This window comes from Aquarana catesbeiana, linkage group LG09, assembly GCF_042186555.1.
Source record: "Aquarana catesbeiana isolate 2022-GZ linkage group LG09, ASM4218655v1, whole genome shotgun sequence".
Classification (NCBI taxonomy): domain Eukaryota; kingdom Metazoa; phylum Chordata; class Amphibia; order Anura; family Ranidae; genus Aquarana; species Aquarana catesbeiana.
The window spans coordinates 320,481,532-320,505,685 of record NC_133332.1 but is presented as its reverse complement, the minus strand read 5'-3'; the positions used below and the strand labels follow the sequence as shown (position 1 = coordinate 320,505,685).

The window sequence follows — 24,154 nt, the reverse complement described above, 5'->3', positions numbered from 1 at the left end:
CATCCAGTGCTGCACTGACGTTTCTAGATTCTGAGTCATGGGGAAAGTAAAAGAATTGTCAAAGGATCTGCGGGAAAATGTAGTTGAACTGTATAAAACAGGAAAGTGATATAAAAATCTAAGGAATTGAGAATGCCAACCATCAGTGTTCAAACTCTAATCAAGTGGAAAACGAGGGGTTCTGTTGAAACCAAACCACGGTCAGGTAGACCAACTAAAATTTCAGCCACAACGGCCAGGAAAATTGTTGGGGATGCAAACAAAACCCACAAACGTCTTCAGTTGAAATAAAGGACTCTCTGAAAACATGTGGTGTGTCTGTTTCAAGATGCACAATAAGGAGGCACTTGAAGAAAGATGGGCTGCATGGTCGAGTCGCCAGAAGAAAGACATTACTACGCAAATGTCACAAAGTATCTGCTTACAATACGCCAAACAGCACAAAGACAACCCTCAAACCTTCTGCCACAAAGTCATTTGGAGTGAGGAGACCAAAATTGAGCTTTTTGGCCACAACCATAAATGCTTCATTTGGAGAGGAGTCAACAAGGCCTATGATGAAAGGTCCACCATTCCTACTGTGAAACACGGAGGTGTATCGCTGATGTTTTGGGGATGTGTGAGCTATAAAAGACACAGGCAATTAGGTCAACATTGATGGCAAAATGAATTCAGCATGTTATCAAAAAATACTGGAGGAACATTTCATTCATCAGCCAGGAAGCTGCGGACATTCCAACACGTCAATGATCCAAAACACAAGGCCAAGTCAACCCATCATTGGCTACAGCAGAATAAAGGGAAGGATCTGGAGTGGCCATCTCAGTCTCCTGACCTCAGTATAATTGAGCCACTCTGGGGAGATCTCAAAACGTGCCGTTCATGCAAGACAGCCCAAGAATTTACAGGAACTGGAGGCTTTTTGTCAAGATGAACCATCTGAGAAGATAAAGAGCCTCATCCACAAATACCACAAAAGACTTCAAGCTGTCATCGATGTTAAACGGGGCAATACACGGTAAACACAGTTGATTGATAATAAATGGCTTCAGCCAAACACTAACCATGAGTGAAAGAAAAGTTTGTGTTATCATTCATATTCTCTAAAAAAATGGGCAAGAAATCAAATTCAGCCAAGGTATGTAAACTTATGAGCACACACACTTTTTTTTTTTTTTTTTTTTTAACGCTAAAAAAATTCTGGTAAGATATGATTGAGCACAAGAAACTACAAAAAGGAGCCGAGTGTACAATAAAAATATGTTTATTAAAACTAAAAAAATTTCAATATGTTACTAGTTGAATCAACATAAACTATGAAGTTAAATGACGGCCATGGAATATTTGCAGTTTTATTAGTGATACAGCTGTAAAAACACATAAAAATACAAAGACAACACTTACAAATCATAAGGAGATTTATATTCTACATCTATTTCTTGGCTGAGCAGATCAGCTGTAATGGGAATGGTAGTCACAAGGCTCAATTGATCATCTATGGAAACTAGAATGAGATCAGACCTCAGGAGTTTGAAGAGTTACCACCTTGGTGATCGAAGTCTTGGATACAGAACAGGGTGGGGTAGGGGGGGGGGGGGGCAGGCTCACCATGTACACCACAACATGAACATAACACAAAAATATCTACAAGAAGATGCATCGCTCGTCTCTTTCCATGGATCATAACATTTATAGAACTTTAAAAAAAAACGTAGAAAAGGCTTCTAAGGCCAACCTGTTCAGAAAGGTGAAATGGCAGCAGTTAAAGGTGGGTAGTTGGAGGTATGTACACTCTAAGTGGTCTTCCAAAGAGGCCCATTTCAATGGCGGTACACAAGCTACAAGGGAGATCTTCCAAAGCTGTCCTGTTAAAAATGGAGGTACATACACACTACAAGAAATCTTCCACTAAAAAAAAAAAAAAAAAAAGAACAAAAAAAACCCAAACACACAGGTAGGTACATGCAACTGATCTTCCAAAAATTGGAGGCAAGTGCTCACTACAAGGAGGAGCCTCTAAATTGCTTCCTCCAGTTCTTCCAGCTCCCCATTAGTCAGCAGAGCTGAGAAAGACCATGAGCTAGTGAAAAGTCTGCATACATGAGGTTTTGAGGCTCTTTAAAGAGACCCTGTCCTGAGTTTTTTGCTCAATTAACCAAATAAAATGCAGCAGTTGCCCCTAGATGGTCTTCCTTGTGGTGGTGAGCAAAGAGTTCTGAGACCGCTGCCACCTTGGACCAGGCAGCAGCAGCTCCAGCTGTAATCTCAACTATGCCCATTTTTATTCAAGATGGGAAAACATTTCCAGAGCCTACAGTGGCTTTATCCGTTGACGATGTCGGTCACATAATCATGTGACTGAAGTATTCTGCAGTCGGTCTGAATGTACCAGGAGCGGGCATCCAGTTCCATTAAAAGCCAGACAAGTTGGGGGTGACTGGTAGCATGAGAAAGCACATCTAGAGAGTTCTGCGCCATTTAATGCCCAATCCAACCTAAATAGAGTCCCAAAGGCCAGCTAACATACCCAAGTTTGGGAAACCAACCTGCCTGTATGTGCTAGGAGTGGGCACCCAGTTCCAATAAAAGCCAGGCAAGTTGGGGGTGACAAGTTGGGGATGACTTGGCAACGGCAGCATGAGAATGCATCTAGAGAGCTCTGCACTACTTTACTGCCCCATCCAACCTCAACCGATTCCCATAGCCCAGTCAACATGCCCAAGTACGAGTACCAACCTGCCTGTATGTCCCAGGAGCAAGCACCTAGTTCCAGAAAAGCCAGGCAAGCATGAGAGAGCACATCTCGAGAGGTCTGCACTACTTAACTTGTTCGCTGGGCTGTGGGAATCCATTGAGGGGGCGGTAAAGGGAGATCAACCTGCCTGTATGTACCAGGTATCCAGTTCCAGTAAATGTAAGGCAAATTGGGGGTGACTTGGCAATGGCAGCATGAGAACACATCTAGAGAGCACTACACTACTTTACTGCCCCATCCAACCTCAATGGGATTCCCAAAGTCCAGCTAACATGCCCAAGTATGGGAAACCAGGCAGGGACCAATACCTTGGGTCCCGAACTGCCTCCATACCAGCATCCATCTCCTGCAAGCCTAGGTCACCGCTGCCTTTCACCGAGAGGATTCTCAACCTCCTTCCAAACCAGGAAGCAGTGCAGAAATTAGTATCAGATCAGAAAAGGCATTCACCTCTCCAGCCCAGGTCCCATGAGCCCCAAGAATGCTCCCCACTCACCCTCACAGCTATGGTTGAAAGATGTATCCAATGCCTGTCAGCAGTAGAGATCTCTAGAATTCTGCATTCCATGCCAACCTGGAAGGGGCGTCATTTCATTTGCAGCGTAACTGAAGTCAGCTTTCAAAAAAAAACCTCGGAGATCAGCCAAGACTTACAAGCAGCGTAGGAAAAGGTCTTCATACAAGACACAAACCATTAGAGCAGAGGGTCTGCAGCAACAGAGAAAACCCAGGCAGAACACGCCACACAAAGCAATGGAAAGCACACTTCTACACAATCTTGGATGAAATCATGCAAAGGTCACGATTGCGAGTTTAACTTGAACTCCGAGTCCAAGATCTAGACAGATAGCCAAGGTCATGCCATTTACTGGATCAGTCTTCCCAGGGAATTACTCATGGCACTGGTACAAAGCACACTCTACAAGGTCAAGGATGAAATTGAGAAAAGGTCAAGATAACGGGCTTAACCCAATTCGAGTCCAATACCTAGATAGCCAAGGTCATGCATATACTGGATTAGTCTTCCCAGGAAATCACTAATGGCACTGGTGGAAAGCATACACTCCACAAGGTCCAGGATGAAATTGTGCAAAGGTCACGATTACGAGCTTAACCCAGTCCACAAGTCCAAGATCGTGCCATTTATCACGGATGTACTGGGATCAGTCTTGCCATGGCACTGGTTCTTAAAATGACTGTTTACTCCAAGAGCCTCCAACCCCGCAGATGTGGTCAAGGAGAATGATGTCCATTTCGCTACAAATAACACAGCAGACAAGAACCTCATGTTTGTTTGTAAAGCCCACAAATCATATCTGGGGGGATCCTAATTAAACATGGCCAAACCAGTGGCTAAAATTACCTTCAAGGATATCCGCCTCTTGGAACTCAACACAAGACCAGCCCAGACCCCATTATGGAAAACGCAGCTGTGCCACAAAGTTCTCCTCACTTGTATAAAGCAAATGCTTCCTTTGCAGCCTACCAAATAGTGTCACATCTTCAGTCTCTTGGAGACTGAGGACCTCTCCCTGCACCTCCCATCTTACTGCCACCCTGACCCCCTAAAACTAGCCTCCAAACCATCTTAGTTTCACCACAACTTCCATTCCCCAACTTGCATTTCCCCATTGACACTTCTTCCTACTTTAGAGGGGAAAAAAAACCCAGATATTTACCCTTTCCTCCAATCTTCTCTGTCGTGGGCACCATGAAGCAACTTTTTTTTTTCTTGGTAAACAAGACAAAGGTCTCAAAATCTGCAATTTATTTTTGAATATTTACAATCCTCGTTAACTATACATAACTGTATTCTATACTCCTTTGTACAATGGTGAGCGGTTCTTCGCCGGGTTCCATGTTAAAATGTCATCTGCTAAGAGTTTCATAAATAGGAAAATTTACAAAAAAAATTTTTTTTTTTTTTTTTAGGTGCAAGGTCCGCTTTAAGAAACTTTACCCACTTTAAAAAAAAACCAAAAAAAAAAAAAAAAAAACCCATGAAGTTGAAACTTTTTTTTAAAGAACGGGAGAGACAAAAAGGTTAAGTAGGATTTCTGGTCTACTAGAAATCTTTAGACTAAAAGAAACATTGTTACAGGGTTAAAATGTAATGCAATTAACTGCTGGCAGGTCAGTACTTCCAGTACAGGCACCCCTTTACAATTCATTCTAGGAGTTATACGAGACTGGAGCCTGCATAAAAAAGGAGCTATTCATCCTCGATAATCGGGGAGCAGCCGGAGAAGAAGCTGACGTTGCTGTTACACAAAGCTTTCTTCTTCTTCTTCAGGCCTAAAGTCGGCTTTTCCTGAGGTTCCTCCGCTACGGAAGTGTTGGACGGTTTGCGCTGAAGCTTCATAGAGAACATCTGTCCGATGTCGCTTATTTCCCGCAGAACCTGGCGGTGCAAAGAACGAAAATCAGGAAAAAAAAAAAAGAAAAAAAAACGTCAAGACGTACACCGTCGGGGGAGGTTTACTAAAAACTAGAGTACTCAGAATCTGGTGCAGCTGTGCATGGTAACCAGCTTTTAACTTCAGCAAAGAAGGTTTGGCAACAAAACCTGGAAGCTGATTCATTCCTATGCAGAGCTGCACCAGATTTTTCACTTTCCAGTGTTCTGTGCAGGACACTCGAGTTCCTCAACAACAAACTGGTCATACCATGTCTTTATGGAATTGCCTCTGCTCTCCCCATGGCAATTAATATTGAGTTGCCCCCTTAGTGACTATGACATCCTCCACTCTTCTGGGAGGACTTTCCACAAGATATTGGAGGGTGTCTGTGGGAACAGGAGGCCATTTGTGAGGTCAGGTACTAATGTTGGATGAGAAGACCTGGCTCACAATCAGCATTCCAGTTCATCCCAAAGGTGTTCAGAAAAAAGGGTCAGGGCCCCGTGCAGGACACTCAAGTTCCTCCATGACCTCAAACCTACTGAACACCTTTGGGAGAGAGAAGACCTCATCTCAAAGGTGCTCTGTAGAGTTAAGGTCAGGTACTTATATTGGATGAAAAGACCTTATACCAAAGGTCTTCTAAAAGTAGGGATGGATGAGGTCAAGGCTCTGTGCAGGACACTGGAGTTCCTCCACACCAAACTGGTCACATCATGTCTTTATGGAGCTGGCTTTGTACAGGGGGGGGGGGGGTCCACGCTCATGCACCTTCACCCAATTGTTATCACAAGAGCGCAATTGTGTAAAACCCTGGTGTCCAACCTGCAGCTCTTTGCCACTTATTTTGTGGACCTTGGCTCCCCTGCAAGGTTGTCTAGATAGGAAGGTGTGATGGTCCAGGGTCTACAAACCTTCGGCCATAAAGTACATCCACCATCACGTGATTCCCGGCCTACCTTTTTCGTGGGCGTTACACAGGGTTCTGTGAAGAATGAGCTTCCAGAAGTGACATCTCCATGGAAATCCATTTTGCCAGCAGTAGTATCAGACTCCCGAGATGGATCCTCACTATAGGTGTCATCCTGCAGACAGAAATCATATACTCCACTTACAAAAGAGAACACAAAGTCAGCTCAACATCGCCATCCTGAGATTTATGTGTTATGTGCGGCCAAAGCTCCTCCGTTGACCAACAATATAGCCAACAGCCCCATGGCACTTCAACACTTTGTCACTTCCTTTAAGAAACAAAAATTTTGTAAACACCCAAATTTAGGTGCTTTTATTGCAGTCACATGACCACAAACCCTCCATTCTGACGCCAATGTTGGGCCGCAATTCCACCCACCGACGCCAATGTTGGGCCGCAATTCCACCCACCGACGCCAATGTTGGGCCGCAATTCCACCCACCGACGCCAATGTTGGGCCGCAATTCCACCCACCGACGCCAATGTTGGGCCGCAATTCCACCCACCGACGCCAATGTTGGGCCGCAATTCCACCCACCGACGCCAATGTTGGGCCGCAATTCCACCCACCGACGCCAATGTTGGGCCGCAATTCCACCCACCGACGCCAAAGTTGGGCCGCAATTCCACCCACCGACGCCAAAGTTGGGCCGCAATTCCACCCACCGACGCCAAAGTTGGGCCGCAATTCCACCCACCGACGCCAATGTTGGGCCGCAATTCCACCCACCGACGCCAATGTTGGGGCCGCAATTCCACCCACCGACGCCAATGTTGGGCCGCAATTCCACCCACCGACGCCAATGTTGGGCCGCAATTCCACCCACCGACGCCAATGTTGGGCCGCAATTCCACCCACCGACGCCAATGTTGGGCCGCAATTCCACCCGACGCCAATGTTGGGCCGCAATTCCACCCACCGACGCCAATGTTGGGCCGCAATTCCACCCACCGACGCCAATGTTGGGCCGCAATTCCACCCACCGACGCCAATGTTGGGGCCGCAATTCCACCCACCGACGTCAATGAAGGGCCACAATTCCACCCACCGACGCCAATGACGGGCCACAATTCCACCCACCGACGCCAATGATGGGCCACAATTCCACCCACCGACGCCAATGATGGGGTGATGGTTTACTCCCACTGATGCTGGGACGTTTTAAACTTCCAGTGACCATAGTTCGGCCCCCCTAAAGTCTGAAGGACAGTAAACTGGCCCTTTAGAAAGTCTGGGGACCCCCTGTTCTACAATAATGGAAATGGGGTGTTTGGACCAGCTTGGCCAGAACAAACTATTTAAAGTGAAATGACACCTAAGCTGAACTCTGGGCAAAAAAAAAGTTTTCCCTTGCAGCGGGCTGTGCTCCACTGCAAGGGTTAAGTGCTCAATTTGGTCTCGTGGGAGAGAAAAGAGGAGAAGAAGCTCTACTTAGCTGATCCTCCCTGCAGCTCTTGAACCGTGGAGGTCCTGACTTGCATCAAGCCCAGAGCAGGCTCCATAGACCTGTATTGGATGGGCGGACAGCGGGAACAGTCCACCACTGGAGCGCAGGGAAGTGCCATTTACCGATGCAGGAGAGAATCAAGTGAGTAGAAGGCCCTCTCTCTTCTCCATAGCAAAATATAGCCAGACTACTCAGTATACTCTTTAAAAAGAAATCTTTATTGGCTACGTGTAGAACGTATTTTGGCTAATACGGCCGTCCTCAGAGCCGAAACGCGTTAGTGGACAACGGTGTTATTCTACATCAGTGGTAGGCAACCTCGGCCCTCCAGCTTTTTTGGAACTACAAGTCCCATAAGACATTGCAAGACCCCGACAATCACAGGCATGACTCCTAGAGGCAGAGGAGGAGTGATGGGATTTGTAGTTTCACCACAGCTGGAGGGCCGAGGTTGCCCTACCCCCTGATCTACATGTAGAAGGCCAATAACGATTTATCTTCAAGAGTATACCCAATATCCGGCTATATTTGCTATGTATTCTGTGTATGGGGACCTGAACACCCTAACAAGAGTGCCGCTCTCCAGCCTTTGAACATGGAATACAGCAGCTGAGCCGGGGAACGTTTGTCTCTTCTCTCTGGGACTAAAATGAGCACTTAACCCTTGCAGCGCAGGCACAGCCCCACCGCAAGAGAAAACTTTTTTTTGCCCAGAGTTGGGCTATAAGGATGCTGGTATCTGTACTGTGCATGGGCGGCACTGAGGCGGGCTCAAGCGGCCGGGGTAGGCTGGACTCACCGTAAAGTTGTCTCTGTTGCGGCACTTGGCTACGTCACACAAGCAATCTTCGCCGCAGTTTTGTTTACTCTTCCTACAGCGGCACATTTTATTACCACAACGGCCTTTACAAGCGCACTGCGATGAGAGGAAGCGGCACAAATAAACGTTTAAGGTTTGCCGAGGACACCACACATACAATTAGAGCTCATTTACACTTGCTTCGACTTTACCACACATTGAAGTGCCTACGGCTTCAACAAAGCTCGGCAAATGCCCCGTGTGTGAGGATTTTATATTTGTTTTAAAGGGGTGCAGTAGAACCCTGGTTTAGTGTGTCCCTAGCTCCATAGTACCCTTTGGTCAGCAGATGCCCAGCTCAGTAGTAACCCCCAGCTCTGATCCCCCCCCCCCCCCCCGCTCAGTAGTAACCCCCAGCTCTCAACCCCCCCCCCCCCCCGCTCAGTAGTAACCCCCAGCTCTGATCCCCCCCCGCTCAGTAGTAACCCCCAGCTCTAAATCCCCCGCTCAGTAGTAACCCCCCAGCTCTTATCCCCCACTCAGTAGTAACCCCCCCAGCTCTTATCCCCCGCTCAGTAGTAACCCCCTCAGCTCTTATCCCCCGCTCAGTAGTAACCCCCCCAGCTCTTATCCCCCGCTCAGTAGTAACCCCCCCAGCTCTTATCCCCCGCTCAGTAGTAACCCCCCAGCTCTTATCCCCCGCTCAGTAGTAACCCCCCAGCTCTTATCCCCGCTCAGTAGTAACCCCCCCAGCTCTTATCCCCCGCTCAGTAGTAACCCCCTCAGCTCTTATCCCCCGCTCAGTAGTAACCCCCCCAGCTCTTATCCCCCGCTCAGTAGTAACCCCCCCAGCTCTTATCCCCCGCTCAGTAGTAACCCCCCCAGCTCTTATCCCCCGCTCAGTAGTAACCCCCCCAGCTCTTATCCCCCGCTCAGTAGTAACCCCCCCAGCTCTTATCCCCCGCTCAGTAGTAACCCCCCCAGCTCTTATCCCCCGCTCAGTAGTAACCCCCCCAGCTCAGTAGTAACCCCCCAGCTCTTATCCCCCGCTCAGTAGTAACCCCTAGCTCTAATCCCCCGCTCAGTAGTAACCCCCAGCTCTTATCCCCCGCTCAGTAGTAACCCCCCAGCTCTTATCCCCCGCTCAGTAGTAACCCCCCAGCTCTTATCCCCCGCTCAGTAGTAACCCCCCAGCTCTGCTGATAATCCTCTCTCTGATCCCCTCCCGCTATATTGCTCCCACACTGTGGGCCACATGCGACATTGCGAGTTTCTCCTGCTCTGGTCCCCCAGCTCTGCTGATCCTCCGTTACTCAGTCCTCTCTCTCCAGTCCCCCCTCACCTTCTGCTATAGTGTTCCCATGTTGCACACCTTGTGTCACATTTGCTATTGTCTCCTGCTCTGGTCCCCAAGCTCTGCTGATCTTCTCTCACTCAATCCTCTCTCTCCGGTCCCCGCTCACCTTCCACATTACGTGTGACATTCTCCTGCTTCGGTCCCACAGCTCTGCTGATCCTCCCTCTCTGGTCCCCACTCACCTCCTGCTAGAGTGCTCCCACACTGCCCACCACATGTGACATTGCGAGTTTCTCTTGCTCCGTTTTCTCAGTTCTCTCTCCCTCTGGTCCCCGATCACCATCTGCACCACGTGTGAAATTGCTAGTTACTCCTGCTCCGATCCCTCAGCTTTGCTGATCCTCCTCTCTCTGGTCCCCCCCCCCCAATCACCTTCCACTATATTTCACACTAAGTGTGACATCTGCCAGTTTCTTCTGCTCCAGTCCCCCAGCTCTACTGATCCTCTGTCACTCAGTCCTCTTTCCCCAGTCCCCGCTCACCTCCTGCACCACATGTGACCTTTGCTAGTTTCTCCTGCTCTGGTCCCCCAGCTCTGCTGATCCTCTGTCACTCAGTTCTCTCTCTCTCTAGTCCCCTCACCTTCTGCTATAGCGTTCCCATTTTGCACACCTCGTGTGACATTTGATAGTTTTTCCTGCTCTGGTCCCCCAGCTCTGCTGATCCTCCGTCACTCAGCCCTCACTCTCTAGTTCCCGCTCATCTTCTGCTATATAGCGCTCCCATGTTGCGCACCACGTGTGCCACCTGCTAGTTGCTCCTCTCCAGTCCGGACCTCGCTCACCTTCCTGCTGCTCCTCCCTGCACATGTGATGCGAGGTCTGCACCAGACACTTCCACAAAAACTGGAAGCGCCTGCAGATGACATCTTTCTGCTTCGCTTGTTGGTTTCATACCTGCAATTACCTCCAAAACAAAGCAAAGCCAACTCTGAATTAAAGCACCTCTGCAGGCGCTGTTAGCGAGCGTTGTCAGACTTCTATGGAAGCTTGGGAGACTCTTTGAAGCGCCAAGTGACACGGGGGATCATTTGTGAAGTGAACACAACGTGTGACCAGGTCCGTAAGGTGACCATTTTATTTAAAGACGGGAGCTTTGATTGGCACTCAGAAGGCATTAAAAAAAATTAAAAAAAAAAAAAAAAAAAAAAAAAAATCATCCAATGCCACATTCTGAAGCAAGTGTAAATGATCCCTTACTCAAACAAAGTAAAATGACAGCTTCCTGCGGCTCACCCCATTGGTCTGCTTCTTGGGCGGTTTAACATTCGGAGCCGGTACCCAGTTCTTGTCGCTTATGTCTTCGTCGGAATCTCCAGATTCGGATAACAAGTCCTCCAGGATTACAGCGGGAGCTCTGGCCGTAGTTCTCCTAAGATTTTTGGGCTGAGACAAAACATGTTATTAGTACAAAGTTTCCAATATTCTCCGCCGTAACTAAAAAGGAAACATTGGAAGAGTAAAAAAGGTTACCTTTGGAGGGACGAATTCGAAGGGAGAATCTGGCGAGGCCATGAATAGCTTTTCACTCGATGTAGTGCACATTTTTTTTGCGCTTGCAACTTGAAGTAGCGCCAGTTTCTGCACAGGAGAGGACATAAAGCACAGATCGTTTGACACACATCTACGTTAAGAGTGAACGGTGATCAGGTACTTGGCATTAAAAGTGACCAAGAGCCCTTGCTGGTCTTAAGATCTGCAGGCGCTGTGGAGCAATTCCTCCTCAGAGTTCACAGCAGCTCACTATGCCAACTAGGATCCCACGATACCGGTGCCGATAATAAAGCATTTGCACAAGTATTGGTACTCCTGCAAATGCGCCGATACTAGAAACTGATACCTTCAGGTCCGGTTCTTTCATCTGTCAGAATTCTCCCTCCGACAGATGAAAGGTATACAAAAGAATGCCATCAATTATTGGTTGCTAAGGAGCGGGGCCGCCGTGTCCTTAACAACCAATGATGTTTCAGCTGTCAGTGGGATTTCCCTTACCCCCACCTTCTCCTTTCCCTCCCACCAGCTCTACCAGGTACCTTCCCCGGCCTCCTTTCTCCCCCTCCAGCTGCAGAGAGTTCTCCTAGTGGCAGGGGCGGACTGACCAATCAGTACGGCCATGGTCCAAGGGCCTGCTGGCAGTGGCATACTGTGGGGGGGCGCAATTTACAATGCCGTCCCAAGTGCGCTGCGGCTAAGTGCCCTCCCCTTTCCGACAAGGCATTGCTCTGCAGGACTCCTGTAGTCCAGCCTGTCCACTGTGATACCCCCTGGTGCGGCCAGCCAGTGCCTGCGAGAACGGCGGAGGGGAGGGGGGGTATTGTGGCGTTGCTCGGTGCAGAGTATACGGCGGCTGTTGGTGGAGCTTTCGGCGGGCTGGGGGGGGGGGGGTATCTAGGAGCTGCTAGGTGGCGGGACTCCAGAACAGTACATGGTGCTGAGGAGAGCCCTGATCAGATGGACGATCGTGGAGGCCATGGAGAGGTAAGCAAAATTCATGATCTACATCGTACATGTGATGGGTGGGGGAGGGGGGTAGGTTAGTGTAGTGGTCAGGTAGGGATCAGTGTAGTGGGCACCTAGACTGACCTGTGTGTAAATCGGCTGCATCTTAAACTAGCATCAGTGCAACCCTAATGCCAACCAAAGCCCCCCCCCCCCCCCCCACCCACGACTCATTTGCTTTGACACCGAGTCGTGGCAGATAAAAATCTCTCCCCCCTCCCCCTTACCAACAGAACCCGCAGCATAAATAAAATTCCTCCCATCCCCCAACCTTTGTTGTTTCTTCCACTCACTTGTTTAAACAAATCGTTTTCTTGAAGAAGTTGCTGGTTTTTATCGCAGAGTTCTTTCATTTTTTCGATTTCTTCATCCTTACAAACAAAAAAAAAAAAATTTAAGAAAAAAAAAAAAAAAAAAAAAAAACAAACAAACACAAACGTTTCAAAACTTTAACCACTGCAGCTCCGGAAGGTTTTATTTAGCCCCCCCCCCCCCCCCATTCATGACCAGGCCATATTTTGTTATTCAGCACTGCGCAACTTTAAGCACGTCCCGCGCGCAGTATTGTGAATAGACGGGTGCACGCCGCATCTCATTCTGGGACGATTTAGTTCCACTGTTGCCATGCCTGCGCTGGGAAATCGGTGGGGCGCTCTGTCCCTGGGAAACGGCACATGACCTATCTCAGGAAAATGAGCCAATGGCTCTTTACCCATGTGATCAGCTGTGTCCAATCACAACTGATCACATGAAAAAAAAAAAAAAAAAAAAAAAAAAAAAAACACCACCCGAGGAAATGCAGGTTGTCGGCATTCCTTTCCTCACATTGACGGCATGAGAGGAGAGTCGATCAGCGGCATTTCCTCACAGATAATCAGAGCATCCAATCAGTGCCGCCAGTCAGTGCCCATCAGTGCTACCTATCAGCGCCGCCTCCCAAGCGCACATCAGTGCAGGAGGAAAAAAAAAAAAAAAAAAAAAAAAAAGAATAAATTAAAATTTTTTTTTACTTATTTACAAAACTGAACAAACTTTTTTTTTTCCAAACTTTTTTGCTTTTGAAAATGTCATATGGCTGCAGTGTTGCATGACCGCGCAATTGTCATTCAAAGTGTGACAGCGCTGAAAGCTAGCCTGGGCAAGAAGGGGGTAAAAGTGCCCGGTAAGCATGTGGTTGAGCTGGAAATTGCATCGTCATGCAACACTGTACCCAAAAAGAAAAATGTATATCTTTTTTCACACAAATAAAAGCTTTTTGGTGGTATTTGACCACCTCTGGGGTTTATTTTTTGCGATATAAATTTGGAAAAAATAAAAAATAAAAAAAATAAAAAAAAACCACCACCAATCACAATAATTTTCTACTTTGTTACAAAACATATCCAAAAAAAATAAATAAATCAATCATAATGTCACCAGTGCAGTACATCATCATAACTAGTGTGGCGGTGATCAGGGATACTGACAAATATGTTTACTTTTTTTTTTTTTAAACAAACACCACACATTAAAAATGATTGGTTACAATTTTTTTTTCCCCTTTAAAAAATAAAATTTTTTATCTATTTTTTTTTACATACTCTCATCAGAGTAGTTCAGTGTCACAATAGTAATACTGTACTACTCTGGGGGTAATCAGGGCTCCCCCCCCTTTACACTTTGATTGCTGTTACAATGAAGTTGTTATTGAAATCACTAACAGCAACGTTTTCAATGAATTTGGGTACATTAATGACAGCTGTGATTACTGGTAATCAGGTACCATGTGATAGCTGTGGTCCAATCACAGCATCAGTCTGCAGGAAACACAGCGGGTTAGGAATGAAATTCATTCATAAATCGCCTTGTTAACATGGTGATCACATGATTCCCCTGGCCGCCGAAAGTACCGCGGTCAGCAATCCGCTGTGCCCAGTCCGGCAGCACGGCCCTAATCTGAACAGTCTGAATCACGTACACGACCCAGCTGGCCGCCAGCATTAAATGTACTGTGGGTGGTCAGCAAGCTGTTAACTAAACTCCAAAAAAAAATTAAAAAATTAAAAATAAGTAAATAGCCCAAACAAAACAAACACACAAAAGAAACCTAACAGATACAGGTATGCATTAAAAAAGATAAGAACTATGGTCAAAATTGTATTTATAATATTGAATAACGCTTTTGTCATTTTCCAAACATAACAGTATTATGTTAATTGCATTTCAGAAGCTAAAAAAAAAAAAAAATAAAATAGCTGCCTCTTGTAAGCGGGTGAGACGCAAAAGGGTGACAACGCAGCCATTTCTAGAGAGGGAAAGCTGTGTTGTCACCCTTCGCATCTCCCGGTTCCAGCCAGGACTACAGCATGGCACATGTACGTCACAGTGGGCGTGGCTACAACCGTTCGTCACGCCATTACCCCCTCCAAAAGAAAACATTAGGACAGGTAACTGATTGGATGGTGCACATTAATAAAACATTTTATTTTCTGCTCTAAATTAACCCAATCAATGTAAAACAATCACCTGGAACTTCAGCCTCTCCAGCAGCTGCTTCTCCCTTTCAGTCACTCTGTCCTCCGTGTCCTGAGTGGCTCCTGATCCACGGAGTGACTGGCTGTTTTTGCTGCAGCTGACCCAGCAGATAAAGAATCTGCAGAGAAAGAAAGAAAATTACCTGGTCAAAATTTTAGCCAATTTTTCTTTTTTAAATGACAAAGCCTCAGTCACAACCATTCTGAGCCTCTCTGCTGCAGAACAACCACTTGGTTGCAGAAAATCCCTAGAAAAAAAAGTTCTTCCAGTTCAGAGGTCACGAGAGCGTTACCTTCTCCTGATGTTGTTGCTCCATTTGCATCAGCTGGCCCTGATGTTCTGTGTCTATTTCCGCCATCTGCTTCCTTTCTTCAAAGAGCGTTTTCTGGAGATCGGCGTATTGGGCCCGGCTCTGCTTCACGTTGCTTTCCAGCTTACTTGTCTGAACTTTGGTAGAGACCAACTAGAAGACATTGAGGGGAGGAAAAAACATGTCAAAATGGAGTCAGTGTCACTTAACATGAAGTCTCATAGGGCCCCGGTGCCCAATCTACAGACCACCCTCAGGGAGAGCCAGAGAGCGAGCCACAGAGAGAGCCAGCGAGCCACAGAGAGAGCCAGCGAGAGCGCAAGCCAGATGTTGTGGGCCACATCAGCACACAGTTGTATCTAAGTCTAGTGCACGCCCCACCAACCATCAGAAGTCAGTCAAGAGTCTCCCCCACTCTCCCTTACATCATAGTGCACTCCCTATGTGCTGGGAAGAAGCTGGGAAGCAGAAGCTGCAGGCTCTGGAGGGGGACCGGAGGAGGGCCAGAGGGGACGAATGTTGAGACCAGGGAAGACCGAGGGGTGCTGCAGCGGCAGAGGGGACAGGCTCTGTAGGATGAATTTTGTCCTCCACTCTGCTGTCGATTGCTGAAACGGGGGGTGGGAGGGGTGGCCAGAGCTGCAGAGAAGTGATGGCCTTGTGTTTGACGCATGTGCCATACACCCGCTTCTGGGATGGAGCAGTCCGATCCTGACTGGTCAGCGCAGTCACTCTGGTTCGTCACGGGATCGATGCGCAGCTACAGTGATGGGGGGGTTTGGGAAGAACTATCCCTTTAAAAATTCCTTTTACATGAAATTATCTGTTGGCTCTCATAGACAGTACATGGATCACACACTCGAGGGGTGAAAAATTAATGACCACTATTAAACTTGAAATGAATAAACAGAAATATACAGTAAACAGCCAACAGTAAGGGTTCAATAGCTCACCTCTCCCATTAAATATTTCAGTGCACATTTGGCTTCCATGAGATTGGTGATGGTTTCCCATCTTCGTTTCACCCGTTCTTCCTCATTGGCAACATCCAGGAGCTTTTGCTGTAAGTCGGCTATTTGAGCGCTCCTGTAAAAGTCAAAACAGAATATAAAAGAAGAGCTCTAGTCAAAAAAAAAAAAAAAAAAAGTTGAGTCACGTACAAAATGCTGCATTTTCTCTGCACGGAACTGTATTAAAATTATATATATATATATATACACACACACACACACACACTCAAATTTCAGAATTTTTCTAAATTCGTTAAACGAATTGCACATGTCTAGTTATGGTGTCATTGTGTACTTCTAGACGTGTGTGTGTGTATATATATATATATATATATATATAAAAATATAAAAACACACAGGTCTAGTAGTACACAATGACACCATAACTAGACATGTGCAATTCGTTTAACGAATTTAGAAAAATTCTGAAATTTGAGTGAAGATCCAAAAAGTCGAAAATCTGATAACTAATTAAAATTATAGATATTGGAATTTACTTTCAAAATTTGGCTGTTAGTCAACGTAATGAATACAAACTCATCTGAAGTTACGAATTATCCGTAATAACGACTGCCGTATGTAAAACGAATGAAATGTAATGAATAATAAAAAATAATTTAAAAAAAATAATTTTATTCAGATAAATAAAGAACGCTGTATCTGAACAAAATATGAAATACTTCTTTTATTATTATTATTCATTACATTCGTTTAGATACAGCATTTGTTATTACGGATAATTTGTAACTTTCAGATAAATTTGTATTCTTTACGTTCACCAACAGCCAAATTTGAAAGAACGAAAAATTGAAAATTCAAAATGATTAACTAATAAATTATAGGTATTGGTATTCCCTTTCAAATTTGGCTGTTAGCGAAGGTAACGAATACAAATTTATCTAAAGTTACGAATTATCCAAAATAAAGAATGCCGTTGTAACTGAATAAAATAATACTTTTTTTAGTATTGTTTATTATTCATTGCGTTCCATTCGTTTAGATACAGCATTCGTTACGACGGATAATTCGTAACTTTAGATAAAGTCGTATTTGTTGCGTTCACCAACAGCCAAATTTGAAAGTAAATTCCGATATCTATAATTGAATAGTTAATCATTTTGAATTTTCAGATTTATCGTCCTTTCATATTTTCCTTTCTTATTTTAGAATTCCAAAACAAAAAAAAAAAAAAAAATGAATGAAATGAAAAAACAAAACACATTTTTTCGGCAGTGCACATGCCCAACCATAACCAAGAAAAAGCTAAGAAACCAAAAATTCTCAGGAGGTCGCCTTCAAACTGCTATATCAAAGAATTCATAAAATGGGTACACCATTACGGGCTGGCAGAACTTAGAGATGACGATTTATTCTACAGGTCTTTTGCCATTTCCCCCCACCATGAAAGTAAATCAGAATTGGGGAAGGATTGTGGAATGTGCACACAGCTCATAATTTCGGTTATGGAATATTACCGGAGCTCCATTTCAGTCTCTAGGCTCTCGATCTGCCTGGTGACAGACTCCTCTTCCTCCAGATGCTCCAGTTCTGCCACCGTGTAGGTTCTTCTCTAAAAAACCAAACATTACTTCAGCTGATGACATTAACATTGTAGAAAGACTCAGTGTCCCCCTATCAGTGTCCCCCTATCAGTGTCCCCCTATCAGTGTCCCCCTATCAGTGTCCCCTTATCAGTGTCCCCTTATCAGTGTCGCCTCAATGAAGGAGAAAAATTACCAGTTTGCAAAAATTTTAAACAAACTATGAAAACAGTTTTTTTTCTAAATTTGTCTTTTTTGTTTGTTCAGCAAAAAATAAAAACCCCAAATAGTGATTAAACACCAACAAAAAAAAAAAAAGAAAAAAAAAAAAAAAAAAAGAAGGGAGATTAAAATTTCATTTGGGTACAGTGTAGCATGACCGTGCAATTGTCATTCAAAGTGCAAAAGCGCTGAAAATTGGCCTGGGCAGGAAGGGGGTGTAAGTGCCCAGTAGGCAAGTAGTTAAATATATCTCCAGAGACAATTCACAAAGAATTTTTGAATAAAAATAAAAAAAAAATTAAAAAAAAAATGATTTCAAAATTCTTTGTAAAAACTAGACCTACATCAATATAAAAATATCAAATTAAAATATAGGGGGTCGATTTTTCCTAAAACTGGAGAGTGCAAAATTCTGGTACGAGCTGTGCATGGTAGCCAATCAGCTTCTTCAATTTAGGCTATGACAATAAAAGCTGGAACTGATTGGTTTCTATACAGAGCTGCACCAGATCTTGCCCTCTCCAGTTTTAGGAAATCTACCCCCCAATGTTTTAATTTGGATTATTTTTATGTTGATGATGGTCTAGTTTTTGCAAAGAATTTATGAAATATGATAAAAAAAAACAAACCAAAAACTAACAACAACCACAACACCTTTTACGATACAATGTGTCTGTGAATTACCTCTGGAGATATATTAAAAGTACCTTTCATTGCCTGTGTGTTGGTATAGTTATAAGTTGGGGGATGATAGCTTTATTGGTTCTTTTAGGTATGTTCGTACATAGGTGAGGTTGGGGAAAAAAAAAAAAAAAATTTATATTTATATATATATATATATATATATATATATATATATATATATATATATATATATATATATATATATATATATATATATATATATATATATATATATATATATCATACACATACATATTTTACAAATATATATATATTTTTACATTTTTTTTAAATTTTTTTTTGAGGGAAAGGTTCAGTGCGCTCACCGAATCTTCGGAGGAATGCGTTCTCCTGCGTCCTTCTTCTGCTTCAACTGGGCAATATCTGCAGCCAGGATCTTTCTGTCTTCAAGCAGATCATTTAGATGCCCTGGGCTTCCTCTGTGCTCACAAGAACCTCCACCTCATTGGCTAGCCAGTTCTGGGGGGAAAATAACCATTAAGAGCCCAGTAGTGGCCAATGCAAAACACTCCATAAACATGTGAAAACAGCCAAAAAAAAAAAAGTTAAAAAGCGGACCTTCACTGCATTGGAGTACCACAAACCAAAAACTATTTAATTCATTTTTACTATTCAAAGCAAACTCCCCCCCAACCATCCATGTCTCCATGCTTTATTTGTTGGGAAATCACTTTGAAAAATCCCCCCCCCCCGCTTCAGGCCGTGGCCATTTTGAGTAAGGGCAGATTATGTAGCATTTACTTTCTGGAGTCAGTTTGATCTCAGACCCCTTTCACACTGGGACGCTTTTCAGGCACCTCTCACGTCTCCCCAGTGTGAAAGCCCGAGTGCTTCCACTCTGGGGTGGCACCTTCTGAAAAGTCTCTGCAAGCAGCATCTTGAGGGCGGTTCAGGAGGGGTGTATACACCCCCTCCCAAAGCACCCTGCTGAAGTGATTCGGCAGCACCGCAACCCGGACGCATTTAACCCTTTGTTCGGCTGCTATCCGGGGTTTAAAGCGCTCCGCTAGCGGCCCAAAAAGTGCTGCTAAAACTAGCGGCGCTTTACCAGTGACACGGCACGGCCCAGTGTGTAATGGGTCTTAGGCTCGGGCATGTGTGAGGGTGTGGTTCTTAGCTGAGAAAATTCCACCACCTGTCCTGAACACTCCTGGGATGTACGACATATTAACCTAGGCAAAAAGCCAGGATGTAAAATATAAAAAAAAAAAAAAAAGTAACATTTAAATAAAGTTTAAACACAAGCAAATATGATATACAGTGGAACCTCGGTTTACGAGCATTTTAAATAACGAGCAACTTATTAAAAAAAAATTCTGACCCGGTTTGCAAGTGTCGTCTCGGAAAACTCAAGCTAATTTGGCGTGCATTACTGCATTTGGCCAGAGGTGCGGGGGCGCCGGAGCATAGCAAGCGTTCGTAAATACTCCGCTCCAGGTGTTTCCAAGATCAGCCGAGAGGTCTCCGGTCCTTTCTGAGGCTCTCCGGCACCCCCCCCCCGCTCTGGCCACATGCGGTATTGCATGCCATTGAAGTCAATGCAGAACAAATTATTTTCGTTTCCATTGACTTCAATGGAAAACTCGCGAGTGCTTTGGATGACGAGAATTCTCCTGGAACGGATTATGCTCGTAAATCCAAGGTTCCACTGTACTTTGCTAACCATTTACTAATGCCAGTCGCATGAAGATAAAAATAAAATAGAAATAAAAAACAATATTGATTGGGAGAGTGAAGTTCCACTTTAACCCCTTCCGCTCAGGGTAAAAGTAAAAAGGTTTGCAAGTCAGCAGCTGCTCTTCCACTTCTCTAGGTTCCAGTGGAACACCTATAGACTGACCAGCCATCCATTGGGTTCACATACCTTCACTCTAGTGGCTGCCCCCTCCATGCCTTTATTCTGGGCATCTTTGCGCCTATCCATGGCTTCCTTCTGCCTATGCAGGGCTTCCTTCAAACGCTTATTAGAGGTCGCTGCCTAAAAAAAAAAAAAAAAAAAAAAAAAAAATTATAAGATGAGCATTTATATAAAAGACTACTTAAAAGCAACAGATCTACACCCAAAACACTAAACATGTTAAAGTTTTTTTAAAAAAGTCTTTTCATAAAGTAGAACTCCGGGGCATGTACCCCTAACTAAGCATGGATCAGCTTATTTTACATCAACTTTCACAAATAGCCATCGGTGGAATATAGAATGCTTTGCTGACCTCTTCGGTTTTCCTCCGCAGCACGCTGGCTTGCTTCTGGAAATCCCTTTCCAACTTCAGTAGGTCATACTGACGTTTACGGTCCTATAAAAGAACATATTAGGCATTGAGAAAAAAAAAAAAAAAAAAAAAAAATTATATATATATATATATATATATATATATATATATATATTATATATATATATATATATATATATATATATATATATATATATATATATATCCTCCTCTCTCAGGTACTGTATAGGATATTACATACAGACTGCTGTGGAAGTGCTCCTTACCGCTCTTTAAGTTGAATAACTTCCTTTGTTTTTTTGCTGCTTGAAAGAGCGGAATTTCTCGGAATCTTCCTTCATTTGCCTCATAAGCTGAACCCGCTGCGATTTCATGGCCTGCGAAAGACAAGACGACAAACTTGAAATTTTTGAATACCGCTCATTCCCACCTAATTGCACCGGTCCGGTGACCCCTTTTCCACCAATAGGTGATGTAGCACGTTCTCCGGCCTTGCCCAGTCTAATGAGAATGTAATAGTTCTTTCAGCGTCACTACAACTGCCTCTTGTAGTTCTTCAGCACACTGAGCTCCCGTTGTCTCACTAAACCCTCCGATTCACTGAATCCCTTGAGCTCCTCCTATATCTGCAGTGGCATCTTCAAGTGCCACTCCCGCTTCTCTGCTAGGTACATAGCTTGGCACTCCAGATGCTTCTCAAGCTTTCACCCCTGATAACCAGCTCCATCCCTGCTTGGCACTCTGCTGGTTGGGTTCCTGACTTGATCACCACCAGAAGTTTCCCGATTCTCCACCCGTTCCATTCAGTGAGAATGATACTCCGGTACTTGCTTCAGTTACGGTGATCCCTGGTAACAAACCGACTTTTGGTTGGACTTCAACCCGCAGTCCCAACCCTGCGCTGCTCTCTTACTTCTGGATCGGCCCTCAGACAGCCCAGCAGCCGGATGTCCCCGGGATAGGCCCAATCTCTGGCCTAGCAGCCGGGGGCACAGAAAACCAATCACCTGACCTCACCCAAATATATAGGTTCTCCCAGCAGGCCAAGGGATTCAAGACCCCTGCCCATTGGCTGAGATACCCCCACATACCCATAACCTGACCTGGGTTGCCCTTTGCGTAGCTAGTACCACAAGTACCCGGCACCTAGCAGTAGAAGAGAAAAAGTGCAGCAAAGCCAAACTTTGGGATAAATCAATAGATCTCTACCAGATCAACCAGGATAGCTACTCCTGGCAAGTAAATTTGTAAAGGAGCTCCCTGACTTGTAAAGGAGCTCCTTTAGGCCAGTGATGGCAAACCTTGGCACCCCAGATGTTTTGGACCTACATTTCCATGATGCTCATGCACTCTGCGGCGTAGTTGAGCATCATGTGTAGTTCCAAAACATCTGGGGTGCCAAGGTTCACCATCACTGCTTTAGGCCCGTCCCCACTTTCACCAACTTGTGTACCTTCAGACCTCAGATCATTGCCGATTCCTGCTCAGAAATGCAGGGGTTAAAAGTAGAAGTATGGACACATTTTTTTTCTTCATTTGGAAAGTTATAACTCCCTTTGAGATTTGTTTTCTCCATCTGGTGTCCCATTACTGTCAGCTACAGGCATGACACCCTAGGGGGCAGAGGAATGATAGGATTTGTAGTTTCAGCACAGCTGGAGAACTGGAGGTTGCCCCTACCCTGACCAGAGCTACAGCATGGGGGGGGGGGGAGGGGGAGTCCCGACACCAGAACAGAATCACTTTGGATGTGCAGCTTTACCTGGATCTCATGTTGAGTTTGCCGACCGTTTTCTCGGTGGATTCTCTGAGTTTCAGAAGCTTCGATTGCTCATTCAGCTTTTTCTTGAGGTCGTTCATCTGACCTTCCAGCTCTTGCAATCTCTTTCTCCGACGCTCGCTGAGCCTGCAGGAAGAAAAAAAAAAAACAAAAAAAAAAAAAGTTAATTTCTATACATCTAATAATATATACTGGTCTCGGCTGACGTTTGAGAACCAGAATCGTTCCCATTCGTGCGATTACTGAGCCGCTGCACAAGGCCACCATACAAAACGGGACTTTCCAGCCCCTCACTTACTTGGCTTGGTTGGCGTCTTTCTTGGCAGAGTGAAGAGCCAGAACCAGTTCTTCCTTCTCCTTCTGCAATGCTCCCACCTCACTTTCCAGGCTTTTGATATTATTCTGTAGAAAACACCACAATAGCATGAACACTTTGCACAAAAAAAAAAAAAAAAAAAAAAAAAAAAAAAAAAAAAAAAAAAAAGAAGAAAGGTATTTAACCATTTCCCGACCGCCACAAGCCGACGTACATCTTTTTTTTGGGGACGGATATTGTTGTTATGGCAGCAGCTAAGCCCAGTATCCCCATGTTCAGCCAGCTACAAGATAAAAGTGGTCTCTGCGGTGGATTCGCAGCGAGATCACTTTTATCAGTGGCGGGAGAGGGCCCCCCCCCCCCGCCACGATCCAGTGCCCTCCGCCGCTTACTGAGCCATCGGCGGAGGCGATCGCATCTGTCCCCTGGGTTGACATGGAGGCAAGTGAGGGGGAAGATGGCCCCCACCCGTCTCCATGACACTGCAGGGCGGAAGCGACGTCAAAAACGTCACTTCCGCCCATAGCTCTTAAAGCCACATTTTTTTCAATGTAATGTTTTCAAATATTTCTTTTTTTTATTGCATTTAAGTCCAAATATGAGATGTGAGGACTTTTTGACCCAGATCTCATATTTAAGAGGACCTGTCAACCCTTATTTCTATTACAAGAGATGTTTACATTCCTTGTAATAGGAATAAAAGTGTGACCCAAATTTTTTTTTTTTTTTTTTAAAAACAGTGCAAAATAAAAGTAAAATAAATAAGAAGAAACAAAAAACACATTTTAAAAAAGCACCGTCCCGACGAGCTAGCGCGCAGAAGCGAACACATACGCGAGTAGCGCCTGCATATGAAAACGGTGGTCAAACCACACGTGAGGTATCGCCACGATCGTTAGAGCGAAAGCAATAATTCTAGCCCTAGACCTCCTCTGTAACGCAAAACATGCAACCTGTAGAATTTTTTTAAACGTCGCCTCTAAGGAGATTTTTGAGGGTAAAAGTCCGACGCCATTTCCACGTGCGGGCGCAATTTTAAAGCGTGACAGGTTGGGTATCATTTACTCGTCGTAACATTATCTTTCACATAAAAAAAATTTACTGTTTTTTTTTTTTCTCAAAAAAGTGAATTTTTTTCAAAAAAAAAGTGCACTTGTAAGACCGCTGCGCAAATACGGTGTAAAAAAAATTATTGCAATGACATCCATTTTATTCTCTAGGGTGTTAAAAAAAAATAATAAAAAAAAAAAAAAAAAAAAAACAAAAAAACACACCACACACACTATATAATGTTTG

The 24,154-nt window shown here is 44.7% G+C and overlaps 1 protein-coding gene across 1 annotated transcript; it reads right to left on the bottom strand.

Annotated features, from left to right (window-relative positions):
* Positions 1 to 1,248: 1,248 nt before the first annotated feature.
* Positions 1,249 to 22,983, bottom strand: KIF4A (kinesin family member 4A). The gene is given in 20 exon segments (XM_073600992.1): positions 1,249 to 5,156; positions 6,114 to 6,239; positions 8,375 to 8,491; positions 10,967 to 11,116; positions 11,204 to 11,311; positions 12,523 to 12,600; positions 14,735 to 14,799; positions 14,802 to 14,816; positions 14,819 to 14,861; positions 15,036 to 15,206; positions 16,007 to 16,139; positions 17,539 to 17,633; positions 18,833 to 18,942; positions 18,945 to 18,990; positions 20,396 to 20,509; positions 20,742 to 20,825; positions 21,022 to 21,060; positions 21,062 to 21,263; positions 22,525 to 22,668; positions 22,841 to 22,983. Coding segments are annotated over 20 exon segments (2,157 nt in total). The 5' UTR covers positions 22,969 to 22,983; the 3' UTR covers positions 1,249 to 4,967.
* Between the last annotated feature and the right edge of the window lie 1,171 nt (positions 22,984 to 24,154).